The 16815-nt window shown below is 42.5% G+C and overlaps 1 protein-coding gene across 1 annotated transcript in view; it reads left to right on the top strand.

Annotated features, from left to right (window-relative positions):
* LOC311326437 (succinate dehydrogenase [ubiquinone] flavoprotein subunit, mitochondrial-like) overlaps positions 1-16491 on the top strand; it is a gene marked incomplete at its 5' end in the record, with an annotated part of 27652 nt that extends 11161 nt beyond the window's left edge. Inside the window, 6 exons of the mRNA XM_084459330.1 lie at positions 5979-6153; positions 6887-7005; positions 7170-7281; positions 14437-14567; positions 14799-14912; positions 15718-16491. Coding sequence (XP_084315456.1) covers positions 5979-6153; positions 6887-7005; positions 7170-7281; positions 14437-14567; positions 14799-14912; positions 15718-15804 — 738 coding nt within the window. The 3' untranslated portion in view covers positions 15805-16491. The remainder of the gene's footprint in view (positions 1-5978; positions 6154-6886; positions 7006-7169; positions 7282-14436; positions 14568-14798; positions 14913-15717) is intronic.
* Between the last annotated feature and the right edge of the window lie 324 nt (positions 16492-16815).

Raw genomic sequence — 16815 nt, 5'->3', positions numbered from 1 at the left:
TTATACTAAACACCTGAGTGTACTATTTATACTAAACACCTGAGTGTGCTATTATACTAAACACCTGTGTGCTATTATACTAAACACCTGAGTGTGCTATTATACTAAACACCTGTGTGCTATTATACTAAACACCTGAGTGTACTATTATACTAAACACCTGAGTGCTATTTATACTAAACACCTGAGTGTACTATTTATACTAAACACCTGAGTGTACTATTATACTAAACACCTGAGTGTACTATTATACTAAACACCTGAGTGTACTATTATACTAAACACCTGAGTGCTATTTATACTAAACACCTGAGTGTACTATTTATACTAAACACCTGAGTGTACTATTTATACTAAACACCTGAGTGTACTATTATACTAAACACCTGTGTACTATTATACTAAACACCTGAGTGCTATTTATACTAAACACCTGAGTGTACTATTTATACTAAACACCTGAGTGTACTATTTATACTAAACACCTGAGTGTACTATTATACTAAACACCTGAGTGCTATTTATACTAAACACCTGAGTGTGCTATTATACTAAACACGAGTGTACTATTTATACTAAACACCTGAGTGTACTATTTATACTAAACACCTGAGTGTACTATTTATATTAAACACCTGTGTACCATTATACTAAACACCTGTGTACTATTTATACTAAACACCTGAGTGTGCTATTATACTAAACACGAGTGTACTATTTATACTAAACACCTGAGTGTGCTATTATACTAAACACCTGAGTGTACTATTTATACTAAACACCTGAGTGTACTATTTATACTAAACACCTGAGTGTGCTATTATACTAAACACCTGAGTGTGCTATTTATACTAAACACCTGAGTGTACTATTTATACTAAACACCTGTGTACTATTTATACTGAACACCTGAGTGTACTATTTATACTAAACACCTGAGTGTACTATTTATACTAAACACCTGAGTGTACTATTTATACTAAACACCTGAGTGTACTATTTATACTAAACACCTGAGTGTACTATTTATAAACACCTGAGTTTGCTATTATACTAAACACCTGAGTGTACTATTTATACTAAACACCTGAGTGTGCTATTATACTAAACACCTGAGTGTGCTATTATACTAAACACCTGAGTGTGCTATTATACTAAACACCTGAGTGTGCTATTATACTAAACACCTGAGTGTGCTATTATACTAAACACCTGAGTGTACTATTATACTAAACACCTGAGTGTACTATTTATACTAAACACCTGAGTGTGCTATTATACTAAACACCTGAGTGTGCTATTATACTAAACACCTGAGTGTGCTATTATACTAAACACCTGAGTGTGCTATTATACTAAACACCTGAGTGTACTATTTATACTAAACACCTGAGTGTACTATTTATACTAAACACCTGAGTGTGCTATTATACTAAACACCTGAGTGTACTATTTATACTAAACACCTGAGTGTACTATTTATACTAAACACCTGAGTGTGCTATTATACTAAACACCTGAGTGTGCTATTTATACTAAACACCTGAGTGTACTATTTATACTAAACACCTGAGTGTACTATTTATACTAAACACCCTGAGTGTGCTATTTATACTAAACACCTGAGTGTACTATTTATACTAAACACCTGAGTGTACTATTATACTAAACACCTGAGTGTGCTATTTATACTAAACACCTGAGTGTACTATTATACTAAACACCTGAGTGTGCTATTTATACTAAACACCTGAGTGTGCTATTTATACTAAACACCTGAGTGTACTATTTATACTAAACACCTGAGTGTACTATTATACTAAACACCTGAGTGTGCTATTTATACTAAACACCTGAGTGTGCTATTTATACTAAACACCTGAGTGTACTATTATACTAAACACCTGAGTGTACTATTATACTGAACACCTGAGTGTGATATTATACTAAACACCTGAGTGTACTATTTATACTAAACACCTGAGTGTACTATTTATACTAAACACCTGAGTGTACTATTATACTAAACACCTGAGTGTGCTATTTATACTAAACACCTGAGTGTACTATTTATACTAAACACCTGAGTGCTATTATACTAAACACCTGAGTGTGCTATTATACTAAACACCTGAGTGTGGTATTATACTAAACACCTGAGTGCTATTTATACTAAACACCTGAGTGCTATTATACTAAACACCTGAGTGTACTATTTATACTAAACACCTGAGTGTGCTATTATACTAAACACCTGTGTGCTATTATACTAAACACCTGAGTGTGCTATTATACTAAACACCTGTGTGCTATTATACTAAACACCTGAGTGTACTATTATACTTAACACCTGAGTGTGCTATTATACTAAACACCTGAGTGTACTATTATACTAAACACCTGAGTGCTATTTATACTAAACACCTGAGTGTACTATTTATACTAAACACCTGAGTGTACTATTATACTAAACACCTGAGTGTACTATTATACTAAACACCTGAGTGTACTATTATACTAAACACCTGAGTGCTATTTATACTAAACACCTGAGTGTACTATTTATACTAAACACCTGAGTGTACTATTTATACTAAACACCTGAGTGTACTATTTATACTAAACACCTGAGTGTACTATTATACTAAACACCTGTGTACTATTATACTAAACACCTGAGTGCTATTTATACTAAACACCTGAGTGTACTATTTATACTAAACACCTGAGTGTACTATTTATACTAAACACCTGAGTGTACTATTATACTAAACACCTGAGTGCTATTTATACTAAACACCTGAGTGTGCTATTATACTAAACACGAGTGTACTATTTATACTAAACACCTGAGTGTACTATTTATACTAAACACCTGAGTGTACTATTTATACTAAACACCTGTGTACCATTATACTAAACACCTGTGTACTATTTATACTAAACACCTGAGTGTGCTATTATACTAAACACGAGTGTACTATTTATACTAAACACCTGAGTGTACTATTTATACTAAACACCTGAGTGTACTATTTATACTAAACACCTGTGTACCATTATACTAAACACCTGTGTACTATTTATACTAAACACCTGAGTGTGCTATTATACTAAACACGAGTGTACTATTTATACTAAACACCTGAGTGTGCTATTATACTAAACACCTGAGTGTACTATTTATACTAAACACCTGAGTGTACTATTTATACTTAACACCTGAGTGTGCTATTATACTAAACACCTGAGTGTGCTATTTATACTAAACACCTGAGTGTACTATTTATACTAAACACCTGTGTACTATTTATACTGAACACCTGAGTGTACTATTTATACTAAACACCTGAGTGTACTATTTATACTAAACACCTGAGTGTACTATTTATACTAAACACCTGAGTGTACTATTTATACTAAACACCTGAGTGTACTATTTATACTAAACACCTGAGTTTGCTATTATACTAAACACCTGAGTGTACTATTTATACTAAACACCTGAGTGTGCTATTATACTAAACACCTGAGTGTGCTATTATACTAAACACCTGAGTGTGCTATTATACTAAACACCTGAGTGTGCTATTATACTAAACACCTGAGTGTACTATTATACTAAACACCTGAGTGTACTATTTATACTAAACACCTGAGTGTGCTATTATACTAAACACCTGAGTGTGCTATTATACTAAACACCTGAGTGTGCTATTATACTAAACACCTGAGTGTGCTATTATACTAAACACCTGAGTGTACTATTTATACTAAACACCTGAGTGTACTATTTATACTAAACACCTGAGTGTGCTATTATACTAAACACCTGAGTGTACTATTTATACTAAACACCTGAGTGTACTATTTATACTAAACACCTGAGTGTGCTATTATACTAAACACCTGAGTGTGCTATTTATACTAAACACCTGAGTGTACTATTTATACTAAACACCTGAGTGTGCTATTTATACTAAACACCCTGAGTGTACTATTTATACTAAACACCCTGAGTGTACTATTTATACTAAACACCTGAGTGTGCTATTTATACTAAACACCCTGAGTGTACTATTATACTAAACACCTGAGTGTGCTATTATACTAAACACCTGAGTGTACTATTTATACTAAACACCTGAGTGTACTATTTATACTAAACACCTGAGTGTGCTATTTATACTAAACACCTGAGTGTGCTATTTATACTAAACACCTGAGTGTACTATTTATACTAAACACCTGAGTGTACTATTTATACTAAACACCTGAGTGTGCTATTTATACTAAACACCCTGAGTGTACTATTTATACTAAACACCTGAGTGTGCTATTTATACTAAACACCCTGAGTGTACTATTATACTTAACACCTGAGTGTGCTATTTATACTAAACACCTGAGTGTGCTATTTATACTAAACACCTGAGTGTACTATTATACTAAACACCTGAGTGTTCTATTTATACTAAACACCCTGAGTGTACTATTTATACTAAACACCTGAGTGTGCTATTTATACTAAACACCTGAGTGTGCTATTTATACTAAACACCTGAGTGTACTATTTATACTAAACACCTGAGTGTTCTATTTATACTAAACACCCTGAGTGTACCATTATACTAAACACCTGAGTGTACTATTATACTAAACACCTGAGTGTACTATTTATACTAAACACCCTGAGTGTACCATTATACTAAACACCTGAGTGTACTATTATACTAAACACCTGAGTGTACTATTTATACTAAACACCCTGAGTGTTCTATTTATACTAAACACCTGAGTGTTCTATTTATACTAAACACCCTGAGTGTACCATTATACTAAACACCTGAGTGTGCTATTTATACTAAACACCTGAGTGTGCTATTTATACTAAACACCCTGAGTGTACCATTATACTTAACACCTGAGTGTGCTATTTATACTAAACACCTGAGTGTACTATTTATACTAAACACCCTGAGTGTACCATTATACTTAACACCTGAGTGTGCTATTTATACTAAACACCTGAGTGTACTATTTATACTAAACACCTGAGTGTACTATTTATACTAAACACCTGAGTGTACTATTTATACTAAACACCTGAGTGTACTATTTATACTAAACACCTGAGTGTGCTATTTATACTAAACACCCTGAGTGTACCATTATACTTAACACCAGTGTGCTATTTATACTAAACACCTGAGTGTACTATTTATACTAAACACCTGAGTGTACTATTTATACTAAACACCTGAGTGTGCTATTATACTAAACACCCTGAGTGTACTATTTATACTAAACACCTGAGTGTGCTATTATACTGAACACCTGTGTACTATTTATACTAAACACCCTGAGTGTGCTATTTATACTAAACACCTGAGTGTACTATTATACTAAACACCTGAGTGTACCATTATACTAAACACCTGAGTGTACCATTATACTAAACACCGGAGTATACTATTTATACTAAACACCGGAGTGTACTATTTATACTAAACACCTGAGTGTACTATTTATACTAAACACCTGAGTGTACTATTTATACTAAACACCTGTGTACTATTTATACTAAACACCTGTGTACTATTTATACTAAACACCTGAGTGTACTATTCATACTAAACACCTGAGTATACTATTTATACTAAACACCTGAGTATACTATTTATACTAAACACCTGTGTACTATTTATACTAAACACCTGAGTGTACTATTTATACTAAACACCTGAGTATACTATTTATACTAAACACCTGTGTACTATTTATACTAAACACCGGAGTGTACTATTTATACTAAACACCTGAGTATACTATTTATACTAAACACCTGTGTACTATTTATACTAAACACCGGAGTGTACTATTTATACTAAACACCTGAGTGTACTATTTATACTGAACAACAGCGTGTTACGTACTCAGTGGTGTTTTCTGACTGCACGCCTGGTGCTGTGGTCCAGGTCATCACCTACACCCCCGAGGGGGGCGACCAGGTGGTGCCCGGCCTGTACGCCTGCGGGGAGGCGGGCTGCGCCTCCGTCCACGGGGCCAACCGGCTGGGCGCCAACTCCCTGCTGGACCTGGTGGTGTTCGGACGCGCCTGCGCCCTCACCATCGCTGACATCTGCACTCCAGGTCTGTCTCTTCTCCTCTGTCCTCCTCTCTCAGGTCCTCCCGGCACATTTATACCACAGAAACATTTATATTACATATTTATAAACATATTTATACCACAGAAACATTTATATTACATATTTATGAACATATTTATTACATATTTATAAACATATTTATACTACAGAAACATTTATATTACATATTTATAAACATATTTATTACATATTTAAAAACATATTTATACTACATAAACATTCATATTACATATTTATAAACATATTTATTACATTTTTTTATAAACATATTTATACTACATAAACATTTATATTACATATTTACAAACATTTATTACATATTTATAAACATATTTATACTGCATATTTACAAACATATTTATACCACAAACATTTATATTACATATTTATAAACATTTATTACATATTTATAAACATATTTATACCACATACACATTTATATTACATATTTATAAACGTATTTATTACATATTTATAAACATATTTATAATACATAAACATTTATATTACATATTTATAAACATATTTATTACATATTTATAAACATATTTATACTACATATGTATATACCGTCAACATATTCATGTTACATATTTTGAGCACATCAGAGCCGGCAGTAACATTTCACTGTGATGGTAAACTGATTATACGTTTGCATGTAAAGATCTGAATCAGGACTGCAGTGTGTAAAGGGTGCGCTTGTTTTGTCCCGCTAGGAGAGAAGCTGTCCCCCCTGAAGCCCAACGCAGGGGAGGAGTCGGTGGCCAACTTGGACAAGCTGCGCTTCGCCGACGGCAACATCCGTACCTCAGAGATCAGACTCAACATGCAGAAGGTGGATTACTGGATTACTCTCAGATTAGATGAGATTAAGACAATGTGAACGTCTTAATCCTGGACTATAGGAATGATAGCAATGGTCTTCATTATGGATGTATCAGTTTGATGAACGGTGTTCCTTCTTCCTGACCTCTCTCTCTGTCCCCCCGTCCTGTCCAGACCATGCAGAACCACGCTGCTGTGTTCCGCACCGGTGACGTCCTGAAGGAGGGCTGTGACAAGATGGACGCCATCTACCAGACCCTGGATGACATCAAGACCTTCGACAGAGGTAGGCTCCGGAGCCGCTGGGCCCCGCCTCCTGACCAGTAATCTAGCCGAGTCCGTCAAGGTCAACCATCACACGCTGAGAAAATCAATCCATTCTAATTAAATAGAGCGGCTCCACTGCAGCCGTTGTTGCGTTGGACGCCAGCATCCAACATTAAACAATCGCCCAGGATCATGTCTTGATTTTTGATGGGAGAATGTCAATCAAAGAAAGAAGAAAGCACATCCACTGGGTGGGCCAGGTGCAGGACAAACCAGAAAACAGTAAATTAAATGAAATAAATAAATGAAAGCTGCAAGCAGCCTCTCTAGGGGCCAAGCGCAATAAACGCTTCAAAGCATGCCCCTCTACAATTGTACTAAGTCTGGGGAATGTCTGCATGGCAGTTAGGCTTAAACCAGAAATGAGCTCTCTAGCGCCCCCATTTGGTTAGATTGGGCCAATAATGGAGGGGTCCTTTTCCGTTATGTGTCCAGACATGGTGGTGTTTGGTCTATCCACTGAGACATTATAGACCTTTATGTAATAATCCCCGCCCAAGCATCACACTTTGCAAACTGAATTGCCCCATAAAGGCATATTTTTTCTACTTTTCAAAAATCGGCCTTGATAGTCCTATCATACCATGTCTTAATAAATCGGTATCGGTATCGGCCGATCCTGAGGAAAATAATCGGTGATCGGTATCGGCCCAAAAATATCAGATCGGAGCATCCATAAGAGCTATCATGTCTCCCTGTCTCATTCTTTCCTGCATTTCAGGCAATGAAGATTGGTTGTCTTTTTTTGAGAGGCAACCGGGAGAATAATGTGTAAAAAAGTAATTGTTTGGTTGCTTAAGTAAATAACTAACTTTTTATGAGATATCTGTTCTCTCTTTTTAGGGAAATATTGAAATTCTGATTAAAATGTTTCAACTGTGAATCTGGACATCTACATAATTGTATTTGGGGTTGTAATTGGGATGGATATACTATGCGCCTCGCAAGAGCCATGTATCTACTCGCACACAGAAATTCTAGTTTCAGAACGCTCCAAAAAGAGTCATTTGCATATTAAAATCACTAAAAATGTCTTCTGGGGGAGGATGCCCCCGGACCCTCCTACCATAACTTGGTTTCGGACCTGTCACCTTTTTCACTCTCGGGAGTTTGCAGGTCTGCCTATAGATATCGGACCCTAGATTGCGTGTACCGTGTTTCATACAGATTGGTCAAAGTCTCTAGGAGGAGATAAATTTAAGTGTTTTTCAAATAATTCAAAATGGTGGAAAATCTGTATAATCAGAAGTTATAGGTCCTTGAGGCAAGTTTGTTCGTCATGAGGAGAGACGTGTGCAAAGTTTGTCTGTAGGTCAAACGGGGCCTGAGATATGCCTGTTCAAAGTTTGAGATTTCAAACGGTTCCTATAGCGCCACCATCTGGCCAATCAATGCAATATTTCTTGGAGCAAAACTTGAAAACTTTTGACCAATCACACACACAGTTAGCGGTCAGAATAATAATAATAGGGAATCCACACAATAATAATAGGGTCCTCGCCCTTTCAGGGCTTGGCCCCTAAAAAGTAGAGTCCGCACACTGGAAGTAATATGAAGGACTATTCCCAGGAGCTTATTTTAACGTTTCGATCAAGTAGATATTCATCAGAAAGATCTTCATCAGATGAAGATCTACTTGATCGAAACGTTAAAATGAACTCCTGGGAATAGTCCTTCATATTACTTCCAGTGTGCGGACTCTACTTTTTCCACAGAATGTCAATCAAATCCTTTATTTAACTAGATGGGCATCATTGAGATCAAAATCTCTTTTTCAAGAGTGATCTGGCCAAGAAGGCAGCAGAAACAAAGTTACAGCAATAAAAGAAACGTAACAGACAATACAGAGACACATACTTTTAGCCTGGTACGACCATCCCGTTCTCACGAGCTCACATTCTGTTTCACTAACGCAGAACGGTCTGGCCTTCGCCTCCTCTAGAGCCATTATCCCAGACCATACCAGGCCAATCAGGGACTGCGTTTTAACTGCTGTCACGCCCCACAGTGGAAAGCAGCCCCTGATTGGTTCGTGTCCCTGCCGCTCGCTAAAAAAACATGGCGGCTCCCGAAGCAACGAGTGGTAACGTTAACGTTAGAAGAATAAATGCAGCTATAAGTGCAGTTATTGCAGAAATAGACTTAATCACAATCGCTCTCTATGGGGCGAAGGCCAGACCGATATTGCAGAGCGAAGCAGTGAGCTCGCGAGATCAGGATGGTCATACCAGGCTAACATACTTTCACAGCAAGAATCAGTTGTAGGGCAAGTTATCAAACACAGTTGCACTGACCAAGAGAACTGGTTTCATAGTCTTTTAAAATGGATATAAATGCACCCAGTGTAATCAATCCTGGCAATTTCAGGTCCTTTTGCAACTCATTCCATGTCGATGGAGCAGCACATTTAAAAGCCTTATTTCCTAGTTCAGTTCTCACTCTGGGAGACCATCTGAAGAGCATCTTGGGAGTGAAGGACATGCTGGTTTTGCTTTATGCACAACAGAACTCCTAGATCAGGGGGTACCCGCCCAATCACAACTCCTAGATCAGGGGGTACCCGCCCAATCACAACTCCTAGATGAATTGAATTGAAACCTTTATTGCCCCAGAGGGGAATTTGTTTAGCACACATCAAGCATACAGAAAACATTGAAATGTACGCCCCTCACCAACACCACAATGTCACCAACCACCATCATCGTCATCACCATCCTCACCAACATCATCGCATCAACATCATCATCACTGCAACAGGCATCAACAGCTGTTCAACAATTTAATGCTTCTTGGCACAAAAGAAGTGCTGGCTCGTTTTGTCCTTGTTTTGGGCGTTCTAAACCTGCGTCCAGAGGGGAGTAGGGGGAACTCTGAGAAGAGTGGATGGGAAGGATCGTCCAGTATTCGTCTGGCAAGGTTGATGGTGTACTGATCAGAGAGCTGAGAGACACTCTGAACATCTGAGCCAGTGATTTTCCTCCCCGTCTTAGTAACCTTGTCCAGCATGTTTCTGTTCTGGATGGACAGACTTCCACCCCAGCACTGGATAGCGAAGGTCACCACGCTCTGAACGAACGTCAGGTAGAACAGTCTCAGTGTTGTTACGTCTGCCTTGAAGCTGCGTAGCTTCCTTTCAGATCAGGGGGTACCAGCCCAATCACAACTCCTAGATCAGGGGGTACCCGCCCAATCACAACTCCTAGATCAGGAGGTACCAGCCCAATCACAACTCCTAGATCAGGGGGTACCCGCCCAATCACAACTCCTAGATCAGGGGGTACCAGCCCAATCACAACTCCTAGATCAGGGGGTACCAGCCCAATCACAACTCCTAGATCAGGGGGTACCCGCCCAATCACAACTCCTAGATCAGGAGGTACCAGCCCAATCACAACTCCTAGATCAGGGGGTACCCGCCCAATCACAACTCCTAGATCAGGGGGTACCAGCCCAATCACAACTCCTAGATCAGGGGGTACCAGCCCAATCACAACTCCTAGATCAGGGGGTACCAGCCCAATCACAACTCCTAGATCAGGAGGTACCAGCCCAATCACAACTCCTAGATCAGGGGGTACCCGCCCAATCACAACTCCTAGATCAGGGGGTACCTGTCCAATCACAACTCCTAGATCAGGGGGTACCAGCCCAATCACAACTCCTAGATCAGGAGGTACCAGCCCAATCACAACTCCTAGATCAGGGGGTACCCGCCCAATCACAACTCCTAGATCAGGGGGTACCAGCCCAATCACAACTCCTAGATCAGGGGGTACCAGCCCAATCACAACTCCTAGATCAGGGGGTACCAGCCCAATCACAACTCCTAGATCAGGGGGTACCAGCCCAATCAGAACTCCTAGATCAGGGGTACCAGCCCAATCACAACTCCTAGATCAGGGGGTACCCGCCCAATCAGAACTCCTAGATCAGGGGGTACCAGCCCAATCACAACTCCTAGATCAGGGGGTACCAGCCCAATCAGAACTCCTAGATCAGGAGGTACCAGCCCAATCACAACTCCTAGATCAGGAGGTACCAGCCCAATCACAACTCCTAGATCAGGAGGTACCCGCCCAATCAGGGCTTTATACAAAAATGAGAGCCATCTTGAATATCTCAGAGTAGATAGAGACGGGCAATTTGCAGAAGCATATAGAGTGCAACAGTGCACTCGATTGCCACACCTAGTAACAAAGCGTAAAGCAGAATGGAAAACAGTGTCCAGCTTTCTAAGATGCTGGTCAGGAGCATCATTCATGTAAAGCAAATCACCATAATCCAGTAGAGGTACAAACATAGTGGAGATCAAGTGCTTCCTAACCTGAAGAGAGAAACAAGACTTGTTTCTAAAAAAGAAGCTTAATTTTCAGTTTAGTGACCAGTTTATCTATGTGTGACTTAAATGTTAAGTTCTCTTCCACTATGATGCCTAAATACTTATATGAAGCGACCCTTTCAATGTCAATCCCCGGAGTAGTAGATAGCTTAGGAAGAACAGCTGCTAGTCCTTTACCATTTGAAAAAAGCACACATTTTGATTTGTCAGCATTTAACACAAGCTTACGCTGGGTAATGGTGCGTTCCAGGCAACCCGTAACTTCCCACCCGTGAACTCGTACAGATCGATGTACTCCCAGTTGCCGGGTGGGAAGTTACGGGTTTGACTGCCATTCCAGAGCATTTTCACGTGTAGGAGGTCGGAAAAACACGAGTTACGGGTTGCCTGGAACGCACCATAAGATGAGACTGGTCGAGGGGTGACTGGTGTGAAAGTCAGTCATTTTATTTCTATAGCACCATTCATACAAATTAATATATCACATAGTGCTTTACATAAAAATGGATAAAAACATAAATCATGTAAACACAGTGAGAACAGATTTAAAAGAAACAATCTTGAAAAGTAAAAGAATTAAAAATCCAAGATGGTGTAAAATAGAATAAAAACAATAAAAACTGAGAATACAAACTAACAACACTAAGATATTAAAACAAGTAAAGCTATGTCGTCAAAACAATGTTAAAAAGGTGTGTTTTAAGATCTCGCTTAAAAGTTACGACGGTCTCAGACATTCTCAGTCCTCTGGCAGGGTGTTCCAAAGGATGGGGACATAGTCAGGACCTCCCCATGCCTCTTAGTCCTGACTCTAGGACCTCCCCATGCCTCTTAGTCCTGACTCTAGGACCTCGCCAGGCCTCTTAGTCCTGACTCTAGGACCTCCCCATGACTCTTAGTCCTGACTCTAGGACCTCCCCATGCCTCTTAGTCCTGACTCTAGGACCTCCCCATGCCTCTTAGTCCTGGCTCTAGGACCTCCCCATGCCTCTTAGTCCTGACTCTAGGACCTCCCCATGCCTCTTAGTCCTGACTCTAGGACCTCCCCATGCCTCTTAGTCCTGACTCTAGGACCTCCCCAGGCCTCTTAGTCCTGACTCTAGGACCTCCCCAGGCCTCTTAGTCCTGACTCTAGGACCTCCCCATGCCTCTTAGTCCTGACTCTAGGACCTCCCCAGGCCTCTTAGTCCTGACTCTAGGACCTCCCCATGCCTCTTAGTCCTGACTCTAGGACCTCCCCAGGCCTCTTAGTCCTGACTCTAGGACCTCCCCAGGCCTCTTAGTCCTGACTCTAGGACCTCCCCATGCCTCTTAGTCCTGACTCTAGGACCTCCCCAGGCCTCTTAGTCCTGACTCTAGGACCTCCCCATGCCTCTTAGTCCTGACTCTAGGACCTCCCCAGGGCTCTTAGTCCTGACTCTAGGACCTCCCCAGGCCTCTTAGTCCTGGCTCTAGGACCTCCCCAGGCCTCTTAGTCCTGACTCTAGGACCTCCCCATGCCTCTTAGTCCTGGCTCTAACCCCTCCCCAGGCCTCTTAGTCCTGACTCTAGGACCTCCCCAGGCCTCTTAGTCCTGACTCTAGGACCTCCCCATTCCTCTTAGTCCTGGCTCTAGGACCTCCCCATGCCTCTTAGTCCTGACTCTAGGACCTCGCCAGGCCTCTTAGTCCTGGCTCTAGGACCTCCCCATGCCTCTTAGTCCTGACTCTAGGACCTCCCCATGCCTCTTAGTCCTGACTCTAGGACCTCCCCATGCCTCTTAGTCCTGACTCTAGGACCTCCCCATGCCTCTTAGTCCTGACTCTAGGACCTCCCCATGCCTCTTAGTCCTGACTCTAGGACCTCGCCAGGCCTCATAGTCCTGACTCTAGGACCTCCCCAGGCCTCTTAGTCCTGACTCTAGGACCTCCCCAGGCCTCTTAGTCCTGACTCTAGGACCTCCCCAGGCCTCTTAGTCCTGACTCTAGGACCTCCCCAGGCCTCTTAGTCCTGACTCTAGGACCTCCCCAGGCCTCTTAGTCCTGACTCTAGGACCTCCCCAGGCCTCTTAGTCCTGACTCTAGGACCTCCCCAGGCCTCTTAGTCCTGACTCTAGGACCTCCCCAGGCCTCTTAGTCCTGACTCTAGGACCTCCCCATGCCTCTTAGTCCTGGCTCTAGGACCTCCCCATGCCTCTTAGTCCTGACTCTAGGACCTCCCCATGCCTCTTAGTCCTGACTCTAGGACCTCCCCATGCCTCTTAGTCCTGACTCTAGGACCTCCCCATGCCTCTTAGTCCTGACTCTAGGACCTCCCCATGCCTCTTAGTCCTGACTCTAGGACCTCCCCATGCCTCTTAGTCCTGGCTCTAGGACCTCCCCATGCCTCTTAGTCCTGACTCTAGGGACCATGAAAAGCTCAGTGCCAGAGGACCTGAGGAACATTCTAGGTGTGTATCTTAGTGAAGCTGAGGTGTTGACGTTCTCTCAGGTATTCTAGGTGTGTATCTTAGTGAAGCTGAGGTGTTGACGTTCTCTCTCAGGTATTCTAGGTGTGTATCTTAGTGAAGCTGAGGTGTTGACGTTCTCTCAGGTATTCTAGGTGTGTATCTTAGTGAAGCTGAGGTGTTGACGTTCTCTCAGGTATTCTAGGTGTGTATCTTAGTGAAGCTGAGGTGTTGATGTTCTCTCTCAGGTATTCTAGGTGTGTATCTTAGTGAAGCTGAGGTGTTGACGTTCTCTCAGGTATTCTAGGTGTGTATCTTAGTGAAGCTGAGGTGTTGACGTTCTCTCTCAGGTATCGTGTGGAACACAGACCTGGTGGAGACCCTGGAGCTGCAGAACCTGATGCTGAACGGCGTCCAGACCATCCACTCCGCCGAGCAGCGCCAGGAGAGCAGGGGGGCGCACGCCAGGGAGGACTTCAAGGTGTGTGTGTGTGTGTGCGCGTGTGTGCGTGCGTCTGTGTGTGCGTGTGGAGATCGATGTCAGGTGTGTGTAGTGATGTGAAGGGACGCGTATGTAAAGACCGATGTAGGTGTGTGTGTGTGTGTAGGTGTGTAGGTGTGTGTGCGTGTGTGTGTGTGTGTGTGTGTGTGTGTGTAGGTGTGTGTGCGTGTGTGCGTGCGTGCGTTGACTGCTGTCCCTGCTCTCCTCCAGGACCGTATGGATGAGTTTGACTACTCCAGGTCTCTTCAGGGGCAGGAGAAGAAGCCCTTCGAACAGCACTGGAGGAAACACACCATGTCCAACGTAGACATCAAGACCGGCCAGGTACTCCTCCTCCACTCCTCCTCTCCTCCTCCACTCCTCCTCTCCTCTCCTCCACTCTCCTCCTCTCCTCCTCCACTCCTCCTCCACTCTCCTCCTCTCCTCCTCCCCTCTCCTCCTCTCCTCCTCCACTCCTCCTCTCCTCTCTCCTCTCCTCCACTCCTCCTCTCCTCCTCCACTCTCCTCCACTCCTCCTCCACTCTCCTCCTCTCCTCCTCCCCTCTCCTCCACTCCTCCTCCCCTCTCCTCCTCTCCTCCTCCACTCCTCCTCTCCTCTCTCCTCTCCTCCACTCCTCCTCTCCTCCTCCTCCTCCTCCCCTCTCCTTCCCTCTCCTCTCCTCCACTCCTCCTCCCCTCTCCTCCTCTCCTCCTCTCCTCCTCCTCCACTCTCCTCCAGTCCTCCTCCCCTCTCCTCTCCTCTCCTCCACTCCTCCTCCCCTCTCCTCCCCTCTCCTCCACTCTCCTCCTCCTCTCCTCCTCCTCCACTCTCCTCCAGTCCTCCTCCCCTCTCCTCTCCTCCACTCCTCTCCTCCCCTCTCCTCCCCTCTCCTCCTTCTCCTCCTCCTCCCCTCTCCTCCACTCCTCCTCCTCTCTCCTCTCCTCCACTCCTCCTCCCCTCTCCTCTCCTCCTCTCCTCCACTCCTCCTCCCCTCTCCTCTCCTCCTCTCCTCCACTCCTCCTCCTCTCCTCCTCCTCTCTCCTCTCCTCCACTCCTCCTCCCCTCTCCACTCCTCTCCTCGGTGGAGTAGTGATGTCATATTAATGCGTTTGAACAGATCTCTCTCACCCGCTCCTCTCTGTTCCCCAGGTGACCCTGAAATACAGACCCGTCATCGACGACTCTCTCAACGCAGAAGAATGCTCGGCCATCCCCCCCGCCATCCGCTCCTACTAATCCCCCCCCCCACCATCCGCTCCTACTAACCCCCCAGCTGTTCCTACCCCCCACCCCCAGCTGTTCCTACCCCCCCCCCCCCCCCCAGCTGTTCCAATTCTCCCCCCGCTCCTACTAACCCCCCCCAACCTACCCACTGTACCCCCCCAACCTACCTGCCAACCAGTTCTTCTTATTTATGATCAGAAGTCACTCTCTAGCACTCTATAGCAGCTATACTCCATTACAGGGCCTTTCAACAGGATTATCACTTCTTTCTGACAACTATCTATTTTTCTTTAAGTGGAAATTTTTGATGTTCACTAAAATAAACGGAACCTTACTGTAACTTTTGAATGAATTGTGCAAATTTGAGTGATTTTGTTTTGTTTTTTGGTGTATGGTATTGAAACAACTTCCGACACATTTGCTATATAGCTCCTCAGGCAAATGCATAAATATATATTTAATATTTAAATATTGACTGATTGTATAATGTTCTGGGTCAGGTGGAGAAGTGTCTAGCAGCTTGGATATTGAATATAAACAATATAAAATATCGCTACAATATCAACCAGGATGCCAACTAGGACGACCACTGCAATGTTTATGAGCTCTGTGGCCTTTCCTACTACAACGCACACTCATCTGTCTGTTAAGCTCTGTACCATGTGCTTGCTGTGTATTGTAGGATCTATTCAAGTTCAATAAAGATGCGTAATGCTTAAATAACCTGGAACCTGTCAAGAATGGCTGCTTGTGGCGTTTCTCTCACCATGGCAACAGTTTTTACACCAAAGAGGGATACAGTATAACTAGGTTCTCTGTTCTCAGCTCATCATCAGATAATACTCTCATATTTGTCCTGGTCTGTAGGATACTTCAAACACAATGAATAAGTTATTCCATCATAATGCCTCCAGTCCAAAATCAGGATGGACTCAGGACGCTAGGGTTCCAGAGAGAATGGTTAAAGCAGAACATAATTATGAGAAGTTGAGATTAGACAAGATAAGTAAATACTTAATTGAA

This window comes from Borostomias antarcticus (genome assembly GCF_949987555.1).
Source record: "Borostomias antarcticus genome assembly, chromosome: 27".
NCBI lineage: Eukaryota > Metazoa > Chordata > Actinopteri > Stomiiformes > Stomiidae > Borostomias > Borostomias antarcticus.
The sequence above is the reverse complement of the archived record's forward strand: the minus strand, read 5'-3'. Positions and strand labels throughout refer to the sequence as shown.